General features: G+C 46.8%; 1 protein-coding gene across 2 annotated transcripts in view; it reads left to right on the plus strand.

The window, feature by feature from the left end:
- The window catches only part of SPOCK1 (SPARC (osteonectin), cwcv and kazal like domains proteoglycan 1), a 518,175-nt gene that overhangs the window by 482,289 nt on the left and 13,427 nt on the right, over positions 1-22,459 (plus strand). For both annotated transcript variants that reach the window (XM_046000679.1, XM_046000680.1), the window contains 2 exons: positions 16,695-16,811; positions 20,267-20,488. In XM_046000679.1, the coding sequence (XP_045856635.1) occupies positions 16,695-16,811; positions 20,267-20,488 (339 nt within the window). The remainder of the gene's footprint in view (positions 1-16,694; positions 16,812-20,266; positions 20,489-22,459) is intronic.

The following is a 22,459-nucleotide window of genomic DNA, read 5'->3' on the forward strand; positions in this document are numbered from 1 at the left end:
TCATATAAATTTAGGATCCTCTACCTTACGCTGATTTATTTTTTTAAAGATTTTATTTATTTATTTGACACAGAGAGAGATCACAAGTAGGCAGAGAGGCAAGTGGGGGTGGGGGGGGGAGCAGGCTCCCCACTGAGCAGAGAATCTGATGTGAGGCTCGATCCCAGGACTCTGAGATCATGACCTGAGCCAAAGGCAGAGGCTTTAACCCACTGAGCCACCCAAGTGCCCCCAGTTTATGCCAATTTAAATCAGCTCTCCTTAATGTGAGATTCTGCAGTTCAGGTCACCAAAGAAAGAATATTTCCCATATGAATTTCACCAGGAAATGGTTTTCTGGAAATATCCATGCACTCTGGACTCCAGCAACCTTCTCTGAACCTCACTGGACTCCTTTTTTCCTTGTCTTTTTTTTTTTTTTTAAGATTTTATTAATTTGAGAGAGAGAGAGAGAGAGAGAGAGAGACTGAGCCGGGGGGAGGGGCAGACAGAGCAGAAGCAGCAGACTCTTGCTGAGCAGGGAAGCCAACTCTGGGCTCGATCCCAGGATCCCACGATGATGACGTGAGCTGAAGGCAGATGCTTGACTGAGCCACCCAGGTGCCCCTGACTCTGTTTTCGTCTTACCCTCACTTCCATACACGTTCTTAGGTCTAAAAAAGAGGTGTTTAAAAATCATAACATAATGGATATTTGTTTATTACACACCTAGGAAACAGCCACAGGTAAAAGAAGAGCAGGAACAGAGACCACCTCACACATAAGAGACCCACCATTTACCTTGTTTACCATTTATTGCGTAATTTCACTTCTCTGCCTCATCTCTACTTGTTTCTCCCTCCCAATGTCCACACTCTCCAGTTACATGTTACAAAAGTAAGATCAAAGATAGACACTTCTGTATTCTGCTGTTTTCATTTAATATCCTCAAAGTATTTTTACACCCTGTCCTTTGTCAGACTTCGTAATGCCTTCTCTGTTGGCCAACCTATTTGCGAACCATAACTTAATCCCTGTTATAGGACGTTGGCTTCCAGGTTTGCTTTGTGTTGCTTTGGGTTTTTTGTTTGTGTGTTTCATGGCTTTCTTTTTTTAGTGTTAGAAATATTATAGTTGTTTGTAATGGTACAACTATATTTTTGCAACCGTTTGTGCTCACTGGACTTACGTCTAATATAAAATCAACTAAAGGGTCATCATTTTCAGTGTGTGTTCCTCATCACGAGACAGGATCTTAATTAGAACCAGCTCTCAGACCATCAATACCATGTCCGTAGTTACTAGATGAACTATCGCAGGGCCTCCTGCCTAAGACTATAGGCCCAGAATCAGACAGTCTTGAGGCAAACCCTGAGCCTGATACTATGTAGCTGGCTGAATTCAATTAGTTGACATAACTTTTCCAAGCTTAGTCTCCACAGTTATAAAATGGGAATAATAATAATGTCTGCCTCTAAGAGTAGTAAGGATTTACAAGTCTACCACTTGGAATCGTGTGTGCGTGCCCGCCTCTGTGATGGGGAGGAAGTTCAGGAGAGAAAGGAAAGCATTGGGTCCCAAAGACCAGCATGACTCCTACATGCCCAGGTTCCTCCTTCCCTGGCTTGTCTTCATTTTCTGGCAATGGGGAGCTCCTTTCAAACAGTGATAACGTGGGACATGGCAGGACCAGGACAGATGTGGCTGTGGCTGACTCGAATGTGACTCCCAGCTCTAGAACTTCTTCTGGTTCACAGGCTGGACAGTGGGTATTAATGAAAGTCTCTGCCTCTCTACCTCATGGGTATAATGATTCGGTGAGATCCTCCTTGTCTTCATAGCACCTGTCATAGAGTAAGCACTCAGTGACAGCTAGAAAAAAGTCACTGAACCTCTCTCTGCTTCAGTTTCCACCTCAGTAAGAGAAATAATAATGACTCTGACAAGTTATCCCCAGAATTAAATGAAAACAGTGAAGGCAATGTGGTTGTTAGCACTAGCAGGTGTTTAATACGTGGCAGTTCTTGGGACAAATGATTACTCCAGCTGTTACTGCGGATGAATGGGACCCAAGCTGAGCTGCACGGTGCCACCTTCCTGCACGGGTGACAGCTGGCCAGCAGAGCACCACCGATCAGTTAGAGAGGCAACGCCTGCAGACAGATGGTGTGCAGACAGGAAGCCCTCGGGCCCAGGACTCTCTCCCATCCCACCCAGCAGCCCTCAAGTCCACCACGCTGGCTTGTAAGGTGACCCTCAGCGGAGGGAGACTCGTGATCACCTCTCCAGCACCATGTGTTGCCAGTGACATCTTGGAAGAGACTGGAGCTGAACGGGGTAGGTGTGTCCCAGACGGCAGGTTCAATGGTTGCGATGCCGTTTGAGCTCGAGGTCGTCCTAGAATTCTCTCTCTAGGCCCAAAAGAAAAACCTATGCTGGGAAATTGTGTGAGGCAGAAGAGTCACAGTGGAATTGAGTTGGAAATGTGCAGCCTCATCACACCATGAATTCAATCTCAAGGCATGCCGTGGGCTATAATTCTTGGAAGTCCTTCGAGATGCCTTAACACCGCTTAAAATGAGACCTGTTCACAGTGGGCTTGTGGCCACCCCGTGTTGTACATCAAAAACCATTATTTCCATCCATATCTGAGTCCAACAGTTTTCACAAGCCAATGTCTCTCTATTCTTTTCAGAATGGCTCTGTCGTGCTAGAATTTCTTTCGGAGGTACTTTTGTTTTCTTCGGTGCTCTGAAGTGTGAAGTCTACATAATTGGCTAAATGCATCATGTTTGCATATGCATAAGCCAGTTACCTCCAAATCACCATCTCATGCCTGCACTGGTGGCTGGTGCTTAAAGAAAATGAAGCTTAATTTTCTGTAAGCGGCGTTCCATGGTTTCCAAATAAGCTCACGGAGACACAGATAAACGAAATTACTTAGTGGTAACTATGCAGACAGGAGTGAGAAGCCAGTGGTGAAACCAGCCAGGTGTGTGGGCTCGTTCGAGCGTCCCTCAGTCACAACATACAAAGAAACAGGAAAATGGGATGCCAGGGACCGCTGGCTGCTGCCAGCCTGGCTGTAGGCCGCTGTGTTCGTAGTTGGGTTAGTGCCAGTCTGGAAGCCCATGGTCCTCATTTCAGCCTGTGGACCCTTGAACTTAGAGCTGCCAGGCTTCCTTATAATTCCTTTGCTTGGGGCAAGGGAGTGTGCGTGGTATTTGTGCGGGGAGAATCAGGCCATCCTTTCCCATATGCAAGTCAGCGTGGGTAGAAGGAAGAGCCTGGCTTGAGTCATTCAGACCAGGGTTCAAAGGCCAGCCTTGGTCTGCGTGTGTGTGTGTGTGTGTGTGTGTGTGTGTGTTGGGGGCACTGGAGGTGAGAATGGGCAAGGTCTCCCACACGACTGTCTTGGTATTCTCCAATGTGAAACGGAGAATAGGATCCCCTTCCCAGGCATCCGGAGGATTCGTGGACACAGCGTGTGTCTCCACATACACTTGCCATAATTGAGTCTGGCTCGCATGCGTGTCTCCCGCCACTTCCCCCCACGCAGTCCAGTCTTCTTTTGGCTGGGAGTTACTTGTCTCGGTGGTAGTTAGGGCTCTCCCCTGCGTCCGTCCTCAGTGGCACACAACCAGCCACTTTGTTACTTGACCTGTTCATCGTGCTTATTCTTGGTGTTTGGAGGGTGGTGGGGGCACTGTCATCACAGAGCTCCGGGTACTCCTGTTATTTTCGTGGTGCCTCAGCAAACATACATCCTTGCCTATTGGTAACCAGACACTCTGCCAGGAACTGGGGATAATTCCACTATAGACGACTGCAGAATCCTTGCCACGTCGGCTCTCAAGGTCCAGAAGGAACAAAACAGGTTGTGGCGTAGCCTGGAGAAGCGGAACTGGAAGTTGGAGGTCCTGGGGATGCCCCGGAGGGGGCAGTCAGGTCCTCCTGGAGGGTGTTGGGAAGATGCTACAGATGAACACATAATTGAACCGAACCTTCATTCTCCAGGAAAGAGCGTTTGGGGAGAAAAAGCAGCTTGGGTCTTCATCATTAAAATTCTACCAACTCAGTGGAGGGAACACGTTCTCCTTTTACAAATAAGGAGAGAGGAGACTGCGTGCCAGGCAGGGGCAGTGTCTTCATCATCTCTGCATCCCCTGGAGTGTCTGACTCAGGGAGTGCTGGAATTGATCACAGGGCAGGATAGAGACTAGCACATAGATTGTGTTGATTTAAAAAATCCAGAGTTTAGGGATTGCTCTTCCCCTTTGGGTTAAGAAGGAAATGTTAGCACGTGGCATTGGAAGTGATGGGGTGGCACACGCTCTCCTGAGTTGCACGGCTCCCAGGACTCCCGCGGTCAAAGCACTGGAGCCTTTTCCCACCTCAGGGCCCTCCCCCAGCGCTGCATCTGTTCCTTGCTTTGTTCATGTGTTCTTCTGGTCAGCAAAACTCACCTGGACACCTGTGGTTTTGGGCTTTGGGCTCAGCACCGAGGACACAGAGGGCTTTGTGGAGGAGATAGAAGGAGCAGACTTTAATTTTCCAAGGAGGTACAGACTGACATCACAACGGAAGAGTATTTCAAGGAATGTAGGAATTCTCCCTCCCGTTCTGGCTGCTGCCTGTCCAGCTGCCCCTCTCCATAAAACAGGCCATTCTTATTAGTTTATTGTATATCCTTGAAGGGTTCTTGATGTATCTTGAAGTAACAAGTTCAGCTTCTCAGCTTCTCCCTTTTAGCACAGAGAGTAGCATATGATACACTTTGCTTTTTAAACTTAAGTTATCTTAGAAATCCTTGGGTATCATACATGTAGCTCTTAAGAGTTTTTCATCGGGCGGATGTACTATAATTGATTTAACCACAGACGTCTCAGTTATTTTCAGCCTTTTGCTATTTCAAGTAATGTAATGGATGGCCGTATATCGGTTACTTCCAATGCACATTTATGCATACTTGCAGAGTAAAGTCCCACAGGGGGATTTTGGTGTTAAAATTTATCTAACTGGGGGGCGCCTGGGTGGCTCAGTGGGTTAAGTGTCTGACTCTTAGTTTTGGCTCAGAACATGATCTCAAGGTTGTGAGATCAAGTCCGGCATCTGGCTCCACACTCAGCGTGGAGTCTGCTTGTCCCTCTCCCTATTCTCCTCCCCCTAATCATGCATGCTCACTCTCTCTCTCTCAGATAAATGGTATTTCCTCTAGTGTCTCTCCCTCTGTGAGTTCTTGTATATTGTTTTATCTTCTTTCTTCATAAAGATGATTGTTTCACTTTAATTCATGATATCATACTTGGTCCACATTGTCACCTTTTCCAACTTTCCTGCTGAGCGGTCTTTGCCAAGTTCTGCTGTTCTTTTCTGGTTTCTTCATGTATTATATAAATGAACATGCCAGCATCTTAAAAAAAACAACAACAACAATAAAAAAAAATAACAACTATTATTGGAATAAGTTAGACTTGACCGGCCTGCCAGTTTCAAAGGGAATGCAGTAGATGGAACGGAGGAACCCATCTGTCTTTGTAGATTCCAGGTACAAAAGCATCTGCTTCTCGGAGTCACCTGTGAAAGAGGGCTTCCTGATAAAATGGCTGCTTGGTGTGGTTTTGGTGCCTTTTTTTTTTTTTTAATCTTTTTCTATGAAACAGCTCTGCCCATCCTTTCTCCAGTTCTTTTGCTAAAACTGAAGCTGAACTTTGAATTGAGCCTCTTGCCTATAGAAAGAACAATTTTGTGGGCATTTTCTGAGACCAGCTGCCCTAGGCCACGTTGCTCTTTTTCTGCCTTTTTATTGATTTTTCTTCCTGTGCTGCTTCTGCTTGATCTGTACCCCATCCTTTGCTTTAGATCCCTTAGTCCTTACTGGGCAGGAAATATTGGTCTGTGACTTCAGGAGGAGCCTTTTGCCTGTCAGAAACATATCTGTGTTTTGTTTTGTTTTGTTTTTTGTTTTTGTTTTTGTTTTATTGGCCCTGGGCATTTTACTTCTGGTCTGGGTGACTTCTCCTATATTGTTGGAAGTTAGGGATTCCATGTCTCTCTTGTAGTTTTAGTTAAAGTGTAGTTGATGATTTTATTCTGTCTATATTGTTGATTATATGATATTCAGGAGGGGAAGAGGGAAATTGCTAGCTTTGTTATGCTGCCTTGTTAGATACCAGGTCTCTAAACAGGCAATTTTGATCAAAGACAGTCTTTCTAGCTCTAGAAATAATAGTGGCTACTGTTTCATCTCTGTGCCAGGCACAAGGCCCTCTCGGAACCCACAGGAGGTCCCGTGGGGCTGGGATACCATCTTCTTTTCTCGCTGGGTCTCTATACCCGCTCATGCTGTCAGGCTTCCGGAGTGGAGGTAAATCTAGAGTGTGTTACACAATCTGAAGGGTGAGAAGACCAGTGAGTCAAACATTGGACCTGGCAGGATTTAGGATAGATTGAGACACCCTTTATGGTTTCTGGAGGCAGTTCCTCCTCAGATTCTGCTGTATCTCTCTGGACTGTCTGTCCGTTTGTCTACCAGAAGGATGAAAGTGAAGATGCCAGGCCATGTCTTCTCCAGGCATCCTTAGGACCATTCTGTTCTGGCCTCAGTCCCACATGGGAGTTTTCAATCCCAGCTACAACCTCTACCCTCTTACCTGAGACTCTGGCAGCCCCGGAGGTGCTACTGGACCTTTGTCATAAGAAGGGTGACGTCCCATCAGTCCATATCCCCATGTCACTATCCGCTTTGGTTGAGGAGAGGGAGCAGTGGTGAGAGGAAATACACTAAGAGCTCATGTGTCTCTGTATTTGGCCTGATCTGCCTGGTTCCCCCACCTAACTGTGAACGAAGGTACACTGGCAGCCCCAGGTTCCCCACACGTCCTAGACCATTAGGATCAGATCTCCAGTCCCAAGCTTGTTGTTCACGTCCTCCACCAATCTTTTGTGGCTTCTTGGCCCATTAAATAACAATATAAGTGTATTTCATGTTTAAGAGTAAAAACATACATGTGCGTACTGATGCCTTAGGTGGTGAAAAACATAAAAACTTAAATTACATTCAATAATGCCCAGATTTGAATGCTGAATTTGAGTGGGTTAAACTGGACACAAAGTGCCTAGTAGGTGTGGAGATGCATCTTCTTTGTGCCCTAAAAATACATTTTCTGCTTAGTTGGTTAAGCATCTGACACTTCATTTCAGCTCAGGTCATAATCTGAGCATCATAAGATCAAGCCCCATGTCAGAGTTGGCACTGGGCATGGAGCCTGCTTCAGATTCTCCCCTCCCTCCGCCCCTGCCCCCATTCCTGCTCTTGCTTTTGCTCTCTCAAAAAAAAGAGGGGGGGGGGTTGTTTCTGTCTCTAAAACCTCTTGCAGATTTAGGCTTATAGATTAGTGTATTAGTCCCGGTGTTGTCAGTGCTACTGTTAGAAGATGGTCCTTGAAATGCATGCAGGCATTTATATACTCTCTAATATACTGGAATATTTTTAACAGATATACAGAGCATTTTACATTTATATGCATTTATATATGTTTGATTTTTATATATGTTTGTGATTTAGAATTAGATCTATTCATGCTCAAGTTGGTGTGTTGAATCCAAGCAGAGCTAATCTTAAGTATAAATCAGCTTTAAAAATCAAACAGTCACTTCATTCAAATCAGTGTCCCCATTATTTCAAAGACCTATCTTCTGAACTATTTTCTCCTTTTCTAAGTCCTTTCTGCACTTAACCTCGGCTGAAGTCCTGCCCCCTCTTGGAAGCCTTTCCAGATTGTCATTGGTCACTTGAGCTACTAGATGAATGAAATCCAAAGTGACTGTCTGCCTCTTTTCAGTGGGATGACCCACCCAGGGACTGACATCACCAACCCATCCCCTTTCCCAGGGCTCTGGCCACTGCTGCTACTCGAAGAAGTTTAGGCTGGGCCTGTGTCCCACAGCTTGTCCCGAATCACCTGCCACTGCTGATTTTAGGTGAAAAGAGCAGTTGTCATTTCTCTAATTGTGTTTTTATTAGTCAAGAACCATGAGGCCTTGCAGTGAAACTGTTTTCTATGGCACTACTAATCTCTTCCAGATTCCCATGTAAGGAAATGCCTACCCCGTGCTGAGGAAACGCAGGGTGAAAGGCAGGGTTGGCATTTCCAACCAATGGTTTGCACTTCTACCTTTTTTTTTTTTTTTAAATACCCTCCAGTATAGAAAAGGCTATGGATTTTATCTGAAGCTTTAAAAGCTTATTTCATCTAGCTAACCTCCCTGCTCTAGATTATTCAGTGGGAAAAATAAGTGTTACTCTGCTAATGCACATTTACAAATGTTGTGTAAGTTCTAAATGTATTTCTTTTTCCAGATGAAGGATTATCATTCGAATCAAGGGAAACATTAAAGTCTCCTCAAATCAGGTTACTAAGGATAGTTGTAATGGGGTTAATGGGGAAATTTATCCATCTTTGCTTGTAGGTTCTACCATTAATTAGTTTAACTCATTTTCTTCCAAGTTTCATGTGAGTATTTTAAGCTCTTGCAAAGACTGCTTTTTAAGAAGGACTTTATTAGCAAGCTTCTGAATAAGGAGGCCCTAATTCCTTTGCTCAGCCCTGTTTTTGCATAAAATGGTGCGTTCTCCCAGGACAAGAGAACATGCACATAGGCTGGTGTTTTAGGCCCTGAAAAGTAAAAACTGGATTTACATGTAATAACGCAATTTAATTTGAGCAGATGTAAGCTGGCTCAGATCTCTGTTAGATGATCTCCAGTTAGAAATGGGGATTCACCTCACTTAAGCTGTAGAAATCCCCTGGGAAAACCTCAGTTGTCTTTCTGGTCACCAAATCAGCTTAGGCTGGGAGTTGATTACCCATTCCCTCCCAGGCGTGAGCAGTTCAGGCTCTGTGAGTTCCACAGGAGGGAAGGTGGGCGTGGCTGCCTGCTGGATTTCTGAAAGCTTAATCTTCCCAGCAAATCCTCACCTCAACTAGGTGAGGTTGATACTCTTAGGATTCTTCTCCTACCTATTAAAAAAAAAAAAAAAAAAAAGAGGCTTAGAGAAGAGCAGGGACTTAGGTGGAGAACAACAGCTCAGGCGCTGAGAGCTGGGATTCCAACCCAGGGCTGTCAGACCCACAAGCCTGGGCATGAGCCATAGGACCACTGCCCTGTCTACATGCCGGGAAGGAGTGTGGGTCTGCTCTGGCTCAGGCATGCACCTCATGATCTTTATCTGGTAGAAGAGGCTCCAGGCCTGCCGGGGAATGGGAGCACGAGCAGGTGCAGGCAGCTGGGGTTGTGGTCTCCCATCAAGTGACCTTCAGATTCAGGGACCTGGATTTGAATCTCCGTTTTGCTGTTTGCCTTCTATAGGACCTTGGAGATGTCACTCAACCTCTAGAAAAAAAACAGAGGAAAATCACACCTTCCTGGCTAGCTTCAGGGAGACATCTGATTTGAAAATGCCACATGTGTGATCTTGATTTCCGTAGTTTGCCCTCTGGTGGATCACGGGGCTGCCCCGTGTCCCCAAACACCGACCGTACGAGAGCCAGGAGCTCCGGAGTGCTAAGTGCCTTCCAGTTCAGTCTTCCCATGATGCTCCGAGCTCCCTGTGCTGCATCTGCCCATGAGGAAGCTGCAGATGGGAACAGTCACTCGGCTGCTCGCAGCTGGCACGGCTGAGCAGACCTAGCTAGAATCAACCCTCCCCTCTGTGAGTTCCAGTCTACTAGAGCGTATGTTCCCAGGGGATGGAGCCTTGCTCCCTTTCCCACTCGTTCAAGCTCCCAAAAAAGGGCAGCACCTCTGCTTAGCATTTTGACACACATCCCCAGCCCTGGGCCACTTGCTGTGTGCTCAGCGTGCCACCCCAGGCCCACTCGGGAGGAGGAGCCTGCTTGTCCCTGAGGATGACATGGCATCCTTGTGGTCTCTCCCATCCTGGCTCTGCTCATCTTCTAATCTCTGCCCTGAAAAAGGCTCGGCTGGACTTCCTACAGGAGATGATAACTGCGCACACTCACTGCGCACTGATGCAGTGTTGCTCTGAGTAAGTAATTAAGCACAACAGCACCTAGGAGGGCTGAAGGAGATTACTTTCAAAGGTCTCCATTTCTGAGAAGGCCTCCCGGCCTGCTCTGGAGGGAGCCGCTGGTCTGGTCCAACTCCTTAATTACTTTCAGAGGCACTAAAGTTTAAATTAAATTCTAGCTGTTTTCCTATTAACTTCTTCCGGGACCCTGAGCTAAGCATTGGGTGAGGCCTGGGCGGCAGAAGGCAGTGGGTCCGTGTGACAGGTGGCGTGTTTCCTTGTTTGGCTCTTTAGCTGAAGGATTTCATGAGTGCCAAGCGTCTGCCAGTAATTGGTGCCCTGGCAGAGGTTTACAGGTGGCCTACAATGCTTGCCTGTTGGATTTGCCATTTTCAAACAGCCCCAATTGGGTGTTCAAATGGGGCTCCAGGTAGGATTTTAACATCTAGCTGGAATACAGAATTTCTGTCCCTACCTGCACTTTCTATCATCCAAGTATGTTTTATCCTTCTGGTTGTCTCCTTGCCTTTGGCTTTTCGTCTAATCCTCCAGGAGCCTTTATAGACGGTCCTCATCCCTCCGAGTCCTCAGTAAGCCAAGAGCAGCCTGAAAGACCAGTTCCCACCTTTGGGAGCACTTTTCAAAGAAGCTTGGATTTCCTGTCTGCCCTCTTCTAGAACCATTACCTGTTTGAACCTTCCTCACTGGCTTTTTGCCGGCCCTTGGCTTTGTCTGAAGGAGACGGGGAAGATGGCGCCATGGTGGCCAGGGGCAGACTGACTGGTGCTTGAGAAGCAGCCTTCCCTCTCCCTCAGGACCTACTGGCCAGGTTCACTGTCCCACAAGCAGATACTAATAGAGGAGAGCATCCTTCCTTCCTTCCTCAGGGCCTCACCCGGGTTGCAGAAACCCTGGGAGAGCTTCTCTGCCCTCTTGTATTGGCACCAGTGTGCCTCCTTTTCAAGCCCATCACTTGGGTCGCTCATTCTGTCCTTTTTTTTTGTTTGAACACTGTCTGCGTTCAGAGCCGGTCTAGCCCCAAGCGCCTTAAAGCTCCAGGCCTCGGGTGGAGTGGAGAGATGGTGCCCAGGTGGAAAAGCAATCTCTTTTTCTTCCCTGGGCTTTCTCCCTTCCACGGACGCTGTGTGTGCCTTATTTACACTTGCTTATTGCATTTTGTTCATATTTTCCAAACAGACAGCAGAAGTCCACTGGGAGAGCACCAAATTACCTGGGCCCTTCTCTGCCCAAGCGCTGTGCTTTCCTGGGGGAGAGAGCTGTCTTTTTGTACATTTTGGAGTAATGTGCAGTGGCACTCTACTTTTCTCTAATGAAGCCCCAGCGGCCGCACGTGTGATCGATGCTTCTGGGAGCATAACAGGAAGGCTGCGCGCTCCTTCCGCAGGACCGCTGTTCTCACGCCAAAGCTAATGAAGGCAGAGCCCGAATTCATCCCCGTAATGCACAGCCGGCTGCCTCACGTGCATCATTGGCAGAGCTCCCTTTACATGGGAGGGCTGGATGTTTTGATTTTTTCCGACCCAGAAAGTGGACCCAGTCAATTAGTTGCCTCAGTTAGTACTGGTTCCCCACCAGCCCAGTCAATGCAGGGAGCCGGTCCAGCACCCAGGGGTGGCCCAGCAATTAACAGCCTGGATCCAGATCCTGTCACTGTCCCTAGATGACTGTGCGACTTAGGGAGCTTGCAACCAGGCTGTTCGTGCATTCCCATTTCCTTTCTATACCTACATTTTGAAGACCTATATATCCACCCTTGGTAAGTGCTGAGAGAATACAGGCAAAGGGAAGTCATCGTGCAGCTTTTCTCTTCAGGAGAAGGCAGACATCTGTTGCAAGCCGAATCCTGTGGACTTGTACTGACCCACCTACAAAATAAGTAAAGGAGAGATATTATTTTCTGTATCACAAGCATCTCCTGAGGCTTGAAAAGAAGTGCGTGAGGATAAAATGGTAAAGTGTTATGCCAACAGTTGGGATATGGGAAGAGGAACATAAATTTGTTAAGTCCCTGCTATACGCCAGGAGCTGTGAGCTTTCTTTTGCGGATATAACCATATCACATGCGACAGTGCTATGAGCTGAACTTTATTATGCCATTTTGCAGACAGATAAATTGAAGTTTGCAAAAGGCAACAAGAGGGTCATGTTATGTAGAGTTAGTAAGTATGTGTCGAGAGCATTCCTCATGCTGGGTACCAGCTGCCCAGGATGACGGGCCCTAGGAGCTGAGCCTGACTCGGGGCTGCTTTATGCTGCTACTTTCTAGAGGGGAAGAGGAGCCATGAAGGAGAAAGTACGGGTGTGATGAATGCCACCCAAGGACCGAGATACTGAAAGTCCCTAAGAGGGGAAAATCCTCCTGTGAGATCTGGGAAATTGGCACGAGCAAGACAAGGAGAGTAGGGTGCTCAGGATGGAGCAGCATCTGGAAAGGACAGTGAGGATGGGGTCCAGAGCCCAGGAAAGAGAGGAGGGAGACCAGAGGTGGTCCAGGGCACTGTGATCAGTACACAGGCCACATGAAGGGTATGGATTTGCTGGCAGAGGGCTGAGGAGCCTCTGAGAAGAGGAAAGATAGGAGATCAATTAGGATCCCGATCCAGCCTTCTTGGTGGGAGCTTCTGGTGGGGATGATGGGAATGGAGACAGCGGAGCCAGCAAGAAGCGGGGAACCTTCTGTAGGGATCCGGGACACTTCCCAGTCGTGTGCCCTACAGACAGGAGGGCCCAGTAGCGCCATTTGCCGACCACAGGGGAGGCGGGGATGCAGCCCACACTCCAGCCATGCCAGAACAGACTGAGATCCTGTGAAAAAGGTGGGGAGTAACCTGTGCGAACAAGCAGGCAACACACAGTCCGTGAGGAATAGGAGGCTGACAGTGACACTCGGGTGGAAGGCAGGAGGCAAGAGAAGGAGAGGTAGGGAACAAGAGGACAGGCTGGCCTCATTCACTCTGGATGGTAACCCAGTGGCCCAGGGGATCAGGTCCTAGCCTTTGTGAACTGAATCCTCTCCCAGGACAACACTCTCTTTTTCTGAGGATGCTGAGGCTCGTGGCCTGAGTACCAGCTTCTGTCACCAGGAGGAGAGGAGAGCTCAGCTCCCCCTCTTGAGAAATCACAAGATTGCTCCACCTCAGGACACCAAGTGAAAATGGCAGGTGGATTTGGTTTTAAAAAGGTTTTCTTTTTCCCCAAAAGTTGTTTTTCCCCAGGAAGGAACTGAGTGTGTGGGAGGTACTCTTTGAGTCCCCCATTTCTGAAAACATCAATCCTCCGTTCATCCCTTTATCAGGGGCTCTGATAGGCCCCTTAAAAGGCAGGCATCCTCTCCCCTCCCAACTCCCTCCCCCCCACCCCCACTGCCAGCATGTCTTTTGTGGCTAGAATCCCCAATCTGAACAAACAGTGCTCTGCAGGCTGTCATCTTTATTTTTTCCTCTGGGATGTGTCTAGCTCCAGGCCAGCTGGGCAGGACTTTGTCCCCATGAGGACCATTCAGTGGAGGACACAGCAAGTGAATAGGGCCCACTAATTGAGTGCCTCCTATCTCTGTCCCGGCTTTCTGATCTCTCTCCACCCAAGCCAGGGGCATCTCGCTGGTGCACTTCTCCCTGAGTGACACATTGGCTCTTTTGAGATTCCAGTGCCTGATTCCATCAGCCATCCAGAGCCTGTGTACTTTGGAAAGCCTGTGGGAAATTCAGCAGTCTTCTATAGATTACCTGCACATCTGTCAGGGTTTAGTTAAACATGACTGACTAATTTATCCTGCAGTGTGAGACGGGGATTCATTTCCTTTGCAAGTTGACTTGGCAATTTTCTCTGCTCAGAGAACATTTAGAATAGATGGTGTGCATGGCAATTGAGAAGAAATAGATGCTATTAATTTTCCATTTTCAAATGTGAGATTGACTCTAGAGCCCACATCCCACTCCCATCAGGAAAACAGACCACATCCTCTCTTGATTCAAGCTGCTTGGCATCTGAAGTCATGAAAGTGAGGGCTCTATCCCGAGCTTCCGAGTTGGGGCTGTCAGTCGGTGTGTCCCTGTGGATCTGCTCCTGGGGTGAGCCCATGAGTCCTGGCCCCTCCTGGCTGTGTGTGTGGCTTAGCAGGAGATTCTGGTTCCTGGCTTGAGCAGGGATGGGATCTTCTTCCTCAGCCCCTCTTTACACACCAAAGGTGGTGGGGGGGGCGGGGGCTGGAGGAGGCATTCCGTTGAGCAGTTGAGCATCTGCCTCTTGGTTTCGCCTCAGGTCACATGATCTCAGGGTCATGAGATCTTGATCTCTCTCCCCCTCCCCCTTGCGCATATGCGCCCGTAAGCTCTCTCTCTAAAACACACAAACACAATTGAAAAACACCAAAGGGAAGGAGTAGAGGTATCAGATATTAGGATATCATGACGAACCTCCAAAAAGTTGGAGTTCCCAAAGGGATAGCTGATGTCATCCGCTATTTTCTGGCACTTGGGAAACCCTCTGTAGCTGTGCTGTCCCCCATGGTGTCCCACCCACCCACGGCACATGAGGGGGATGGGTGAGATCAGAACACTGCATTTTAACTATTTTACTTACTTAAATTATTATTCATATAAATAGGCACATCTGGCTAATGACAACTGGACTAGATCGTACAAGTATCCATTTTCCCCAGTGTCTCACACTTGACAAAGCCAAACTTGACAAAGCCAGTTCATGGAGGCCCATTTGTCTTCCTGGTTTTCTGGTGCTGTGATGAGTGCTCTGAGCTTACCTGCAAACCTTCCATTAAATCGTAGCTGGCGCATGCCGAACAATTGTTACGTGTCATGTGCTTTGTAAGTCCTTCACATACTTGGTCAACTCATGGCCACATAGTGGTATCCTGGGTTTATGGAGGAGGACACCGAGGTGCTGAGAAGTTGAGACTTGGGGGGTCATCCAGCCAGGCAGTGGTAAAGCTGGGAGTCATTCCAGGCGCTGTGAGCCCAGAGCTCTTATGCTCTGTGGCCAGTGAAGACAGTTCTGGGTACCATTTCCTGGCTGGTGTCTTAAGATAAATCATGGCCCGGTTGTCAAAAGCAAGGCTAAGTATCTTGAGGTCCTTAATAGCGTGCATATAAAGAATGCGTACATTCCATGCCTGGCAGGGTGTAGATCTGGATCCCGACTGGAATGAGGAGAGTGGTTGGGAGAGTGGTTAGGGGAGCACTAATACTCCACAGACCCAGCCTGGGTCTGCTTACCAACTCCCGCCCCCACAATGGAGAGTCAGGAAGACCTTTCCATCCAAGGTCTGGGAAGTTTGGCTCTGTTGTTGGTCAAGTTCCAAACACCAGGCTCGCTAAAAGTGGGCTTTCTTAAAAGCAAAATTGTAAAATGTAAAATGTAAAAATGAGGGGAAGATCTGTATGATACTATTCTCTTCTTTGGGAGACAGACAGGGGCTGATGCCTTCAATTCAGTGAGAGTATGCATTGACTGAAGGTTGGACTGGACTTTTGGCAAGACTGTCTACTCATTCATCATTGCCCCCATGCCTTTCGGTAGAGAGCCTGATGCTGGCAGTCTCTCTAGACCGATAGAGTCAGCCTTAATCTACATCCCACCAGCTCTGTAAGATAGTCAGGACTTGGCTCTGCTTTATAATGCTTGGCTTCTGTGCTATCTCATGTGGGTTTAGAATTTGGGAAAAGCAACTGTTGTAGGTTTGTGTCTTTGTCCCTTCTTATTGGGATATTGGTCCCTTGGGTTTCCAGTTTCTTACCCTCCAGATGCTAAAGGCTGGTATGTCTGCCTCTTAGAGGTGGGTCACTGTCTGGACCCTTCATCGGCATTCTTTATACCCAGAATTAGGGTAATATGTGGAATGAGGATGTATCAGCCCCATTTCCAACACCATTGTTCCTCCTTTGGGGATTTTCCCCCTCAAGCCTCACTTCTGCACCCTTGGAGACCTTCACAGAGTATGCTTCCCTCTACCCAACATCCCATTTGGCATTTCTTCTTGTTCTCAGAAGCAGTATGCCTTGGCTCCAGTTCCTATCATGTACCCTAAAAGGTGAGCCTCATAGTCAGAGATGGGCTGTGTGCCAATAGAAAGGACTCTTGCGTGAAGGTGGCATGTATCTGTCTCTAGGGGAAAGTCAAGTCAGCCTGCCACAAGGCCAGCAGCATAAGCCACGCACACGAATCCCAACCTTGGGAAAAGCAAAATCGATTGTTGTTACTGGGAACTCTTGGTGTGCCAGGCAGCCTCTCGCTGAGGACATCCGCTCTTCCTGAGTGCTGATCTCTTGGCATGAGTTTAGTGGAAAATGTGATCTCCAGCAAACTGTACTAGCAAGTTCTGTCGGATTAGCAAGAGAGATCTGCTCGTCTTTGGAGGCCGGTTGCACAACCGGGAGACTGTTAGCATTGGTTTTACCAGCTCAGAGGTGGTCCAGATTCAGTTCTGAGCAATTCTGCTTGTCCCAGGGAGTCCTGGCTTTCTGTCGTGCTCCTTCCCTGTGACTGCAGCATCTTTGGGTGGTTTTCCAAGTGTGGGGAAGGTGCTGCGCCATGCTTGGAGAGGGGGGTTAGTTTTGAGCATGGCTCTGTGGGTGGCATTGCATGTCGAGAGCTAACAAGAGGAGAAAGTCGGCGGACTCAGTTTCTTCCTTTTGCTTTTCTGCAGCCTGCACAGATAAAGAGTTGAGGAACCTCGCGTCCCGCCTGAAAGACTGGTTTGGAGCTCTTCACGAGGATGCCAACAGGGTCATCAAGCCCACCAGCTCTGATGCAGCCCAAGGCAGTAAGACCACTCTGCTCTCACTAATTTATTCCATCTTATGCACCACATTTCCTTAGTTACTAGACACTGTTGATTTAACAGTAGCCTTTTGGTGTAATCAAAGAAACACTATGTCAGATGCACACCACTTAAAACATTTTCTTGATTCCCAAGCATTTCCCCCTCCTCCATGTAACAACTTAATTTTTTAAAGTCTGGCCACAAAACTCTCATGTGTTTAGTATAGAGATTTTGGAAAATATAAAAAGCTATTTAGAAATTCACTACTTTAACCACCATAAGCATGTTGTGGCATATACTTGAAGTTTTTTCCTTGCCACACAGGAGGAAAAAATCCTGGTCTCTGTACATGTGTACAGCACACCCACACCAGCTGTCTGACGATCGTCAGTCACTCCACAGCACGCTCTGGCCTCCTGTGTTGAGTAGTGTTGCACTTCGTCATAGCCACCTAGAATTTCAAGCTACAGACAGAATGTATGTAATTAGATCTCGATTTTGGGGCACTGAAGTCGTTGCTGATGTTCAGCTCTTATAAGCAACTCTGTACTGAACATCTTCGATAATGTCTCCCCTCCTCCATCAGTGCATTGGCAGAGCCCGTATTCAGAGCCTCTTCATAAGCTAAAGAGAAAACTCAGAGTGGGCCAGCGTCTTTGTACCTTGAAGGACTCTCTCGTTGTCTTGAACTCAAAAACTATAAGCAGTAGGCTTCTACACACTGTGGCCCAGTCACTCAGAATGACTTACCCAATGACACAGTTGTTCAAATATCTGGACTTTGGCAACCGTTGGGATCTAGAGCTCAACCACTCTCTGGTCTTTGGCCAGAGTCGGAATGATCACCTTAATTACGGGTTATTCTTTGTGGCTGGTAGCTGTAGATACTGGTAGAGAATCCTGATCTAGGAGACAATTCTTTTGCTAGTCTGGATGTTATAGTTTAAGGGAAAGATAGTGTCCGCTTCTCAGGATCTAAGTATCCACAGAGTGGTTTCAGGTGGTTGATTCTATGGGAAAGAAGGAGGAAGATAGTTTCTTCTTCCATTCCTGCCTTCCTCCTACCATTCCTGCCGAGGCTTCCTTGGAAGTTTGTGGACAATTAATTCACAGATGGTCTAGAGGAACTTTGCCTGGGGATCCTCCTGGAGCAGCCAGGCCCTTGGGCTTTCTGAACAACCTTTCCAGGAAGAGCAGATTTCTGTGCAGAGAGTGACTCCTTACGCCCTCCAGCCCCACGAGACTCCTTCTGCAGACAGTTGGGGAGCTAGCAAAAGACCTGCCCTTGGCCAGAAGCAAATTGAGTCCCCAAAGAGGCTTTTAGGTTTGATGTCCGAAGCAACTGCAGTGAAAGGAATAAAAAGAAGCAAGGCTTGGTTAGCCCATAAGGCCATAGGAGGGAGAGATGTTTTTATCAGTTAAGGAGTTGTGAAGAGGAAAGCATGGGGCATTAGAAATCCCACCTGCCTGGGGGCAATTAGAAGGGCTGTTCTGTTCCGCCCTTTACTTCTAGATACCAGATGCAGGTGCCTTTTCCTTAGAACTTTCCAGATGGGTGTTGGGGAGGTGGGGCTTGACCTTCAGACTACTGCCGGACCAGCATGGCATGTCTCTTGGCTGGTCAGTGAGCAGTGAGCTTCTCTTGGTCGTGTATTAAAATGTTAATGTCCTATAAAATTGATGCATATTACGTAAAATATTCCATCTAAAGTAGTGGAGCCTTTTAGTGTCAGAGTAAATGATCTTGCTTTACTCAGCAGCCCCTAAGGACATCCCCATCATAGAGATGGTTCAATCATGACCTTCGAAGAAGAGGCCACATGATGTCCCCTAGTTTCCCTTGAGAGGGGGAGTGTTTTCTAAGACATGTTATAAGGTGTCAGTGGGAATAAATTTAAAAACTGATTTTTATGTTTGAAGGGCCAAACTCTGCAATAGTTAGAGAACTTCTTTCAACACATGCTTTTACTAAGCCCTTACTACATAGCTGCACGGTCCGAGGCTACTCAACGTGGTGTTTGCCCTCAAGGAGCTTAGCATCTGAGGAACATGAACTGACAGGAAGGGGAAGCAGAGGGTTCTGGAAGAGCTCAGAGGTGGGGGTGCTACACTTATTTCACTGGTTTCTGGACAGTGAAGACCCTTTTGTAGGAAACCAAGGCTTTTGATAGTTCATAGTGTGCACAGAAACCTGCTGAGCAGGGAGTGGGCAGTCAAGCCCATCAGGGCCTCAGCTGTCGCTGCTGTATCCACCGCTCTCTGCACTGCCCATCCTCAGGCATGGACCCGACGCCGACTGGATGTCCTCAGGATAGGAGGATCATGGGAGGCACAGTCAGCCCCAGGAGAAAAGGGACTGAGAATGTAGACTCAGGCCTGGGCCACCTGCCTGGGAAGCCCAGCTCCACAATTAGAGGATCTTGAGCAAGTCACTTAAGCCTTGAGCTTTTTCCCCCCATCTGTAAAGTAGAAGGAATACAGTGTTTTAGAGGCTTCTTGGAAGGATTCAGTGAGATAATTAAAAATAAGGTGCTTAGAAGACTACCTTAAATAACAGAAAAATGAACTTTTATAGTAATTTTCCTGGGAAAATAAAACCATTTCTACCAATCCAACTTATGGAACAACTTGAGAGTGCATAGTGCTTTTGATTCCGAAAGCAAGACCAATTTTAGATTTGGGGCAGGCCTTCTCTGGGGGTTGTCTACAGTAGACTCAATATCCTGAGCGTTAAGCAAAGTGTTATTATTCTAGTGCGTACATTTCCCATTGTGGAAACAAATAATTCTTTAAGAAAACTACCCCTCCTCCCCCAGGGAAATAAGAAAGAAATTATTGTCTGAGTCAATTTGGATTCCATATCATGTATCTCTTGAGGGGATGGTAAAAAAGAAGAATGGGAAACAGAGGCAGATACCTGGCTAGTTTTCCCATTAATGTTCAGACAGCTTGGATTTAACAGTCCGTTGGGACAAAATCAGTGCATCTGGATTGTGCTATATAGTTTCATTTCACTGCCATCTTTTTTTTTTTTTTTAAACAATAGTTTCTTTTGTTTTGGTGATTCAGGTATTTTCCCCTAAATATAAAAGTGTATTTTGCAGAATTACAAGTTTTTCCTTTTACTCACCAGGTTTGTATTCTTCCTTTTGGGCATACCCTGTTTTAAGCAAGTCTAGTAAATGAAAACTCATATTTACATCCCAGATAAATTAGTATGGGGGACTTGTTCCCTTTGGGACATAATTTTCTCAAATGCTGATTTTTGTTTAAGAGCATTTTAAAATATTTTATTTAAACCCCTACTCCAACATTAGTATCCTCTAGTAGGGTGCCCCTGAGACTGACCCTTGGAGGGGAAGTGCCTCAGGAGAGGAGGAGGTCGGGGGGGGGCTCCTCTTATGTCAGCCCAGACCAGGCTTAATGGCCGCTGAGGTGCGCCCTTCTCTCTGCAGGATTTGACACCAGCATCTTGCCCATCTGCAAGGACTCCCTGGGCTGGATGTTCAACAAGTTGGACATGAACTATGACCTCCTGCTTGACCACTCAGAAATCAATGCCATCTACCTGGATAAGTATGAGCCCTGCATCAAGCCTCTCTTCAACTCCTGTGACTCCTTCAAGGATGGCAAGCTTTCCAACAATGAGTGGTGCTACTGCTTCCAGAAGCCTGGAGGTGAGGCAGAGGAGGGTGGGGGGGTGGTTCCTGATGCTCAGGGCAGCCACACTGGGCTCGGAAGGCCTATGTATCACATACTAGGGAGGCAGGTGGAAGTCATCAGGCCAAAGGACACGGCTAGAGAGTAAGCAGTCAGCTGACAGAATGCCAGACCCAAAGGCTCTTTTCTTTGCACTTATTTTATTTTTAATCATTGTATATTAGAAAACCCAAGAGCGTAACGAAAGGGCCCATTACCTCACTCCCCCTTGGAGGAAATCTCTTAACTATTTCATGCCTCAGCATTTACATCTGTAAAGTGAATGTGGAAACCTTTGCTACATCATTCCCAAGGTCACTGGGATATCCCTTCTGTGAGGAATACTATACAAATAGCAGAGTACCGTAATGCCCCTGGTCACACAAAGTCTCCTCTTGTCAGAGAAAAGCCTCTTGTCAGCCTCTCTAGGGTAAATTCAGCTTCCTCCTGGATCTCATAGGCAAGGGTTTCTTGGTGATACACTCCAGCTCACTTACAAAAGAGACCACATTTGAGGAGTATGGGGCAAGAACGCAGGAGTATCTCACATCATGGCAAGTCAGAGGACCGAGTTCCCCTGCAGCCTCTCAGGAATGCAGAGGCAGGAGTTCAGAGTATCTGGGAGGCGCCGGATGGTCTGGCTTAGCTTCCTGGGCTTGTGCACCCAGGTGTGGTGATCCACAGCTAGCTAGACTAGCAGAGAGTGGCTTGTATCTGAATCCCAGTCCCAAGTCCCCAAGCTGGCTCAGCTCAAGCCGGGGATGATGGATAATCTACTCCGAGCATGGCTGTTGGAACCCACCCGCAGGAACGGAAGAGGGCTATGAATATTATAATTTTAAAATTATAAGCATGTCTATGCCTCTCTGCGTTCAGAGTCACTGTACACACAGAGCAGAAAATGTGAATCATTGCAAAGGGCACTCAGTGTCAAGTACATGTATCTGTTGGTAGGACTCCAAGATACTTTCCTCAAAGCAGAATTACTGGTCGTAAGGCTTGTGCATTTTTAACTTAAGTATTACTTCCCATTTCCCTCCCCAAATGGTTGTACTAATTTTTACTCTTACCAAGAAATACCTAGGTCTCTGTGTGTCCTTTTTGGTGTGTTTTTAGGGATTCTCCCTGAACGGAGAACATTAGTACTGTTCTGGTCACATGTCTTGCAAATACTTTTTTCCCCCAACTTTGACTTGGTGCATTTTTGCTAGGAAGAAATTTTTCAATTTAATAATGTAGTTTTTCCATCCTTTATGGTTTTCTAGAAGCCATGGGGCTTACCATAGGCTTAGGAAGGTATTTTGTGCCATGAAATACTAAAGCAATTCTCTTGTGTTTGTGTTTTCATCAGTACCTTTTGGTTGGTTGATCGTCTGTTGAAATCCTGTATTGCTTTAGATTTCTTCCGTGTGTGGTCAGGTAGGGGCTGACCCCTGGAGAGGGTTGTTCAGTTACCTTTATGTCACTTAGTGACAAAGCCATCTTCCTCCTCTAATTTGAATGCTTCGTCTATTGTATATAAAACTTCTTCATGTATATTTGTCTATTCCTATATCTAGTGGGGCCACCCTCTCCTGCCACTCATCCTTCAGGGTTTCCTGGATATTCTTATGCTTATTGTTATGGGTCTTAGTAATCTAGGGAGAATTGATAGCTAGGTGATATTGAATCCTTTGACTTTGGACAGCATCTCTCAACCAACGGAGGTAAGTTTTTAAGTTTTGTTCTCCCAGATACTATACTTCCCTTGTATTTATCTTCCTTGTAAATGAAATTGACTTTTTTTTTTCCTATTGTAGTTCCTTGCTGGGGGTTGTTTCAGGATTAATTTTCTTCACAGCCACCTTACTAAATTTTTCTTTTGTTGGTAATAATTATTCTGGTTGGTTTCCTTTGATTTTTTTCAGGTATGCCATCGTATCCTCTGCAAAGTGATCGTTTTTTTCTTT

Source organism: Meles meles, chromosome 3 (genome assembly GCF_922984935.1).
Source record: "Meles meles chromosome 3, mMelMel3.1 paternal haplotype, whole genome shotgun sequence".
Classification (NCBI taxonomy): Eukaryota; Metazoa; Chordata; class Mammalia; order Carnivora; family Mustelidae; genus Meles; species Meles meles.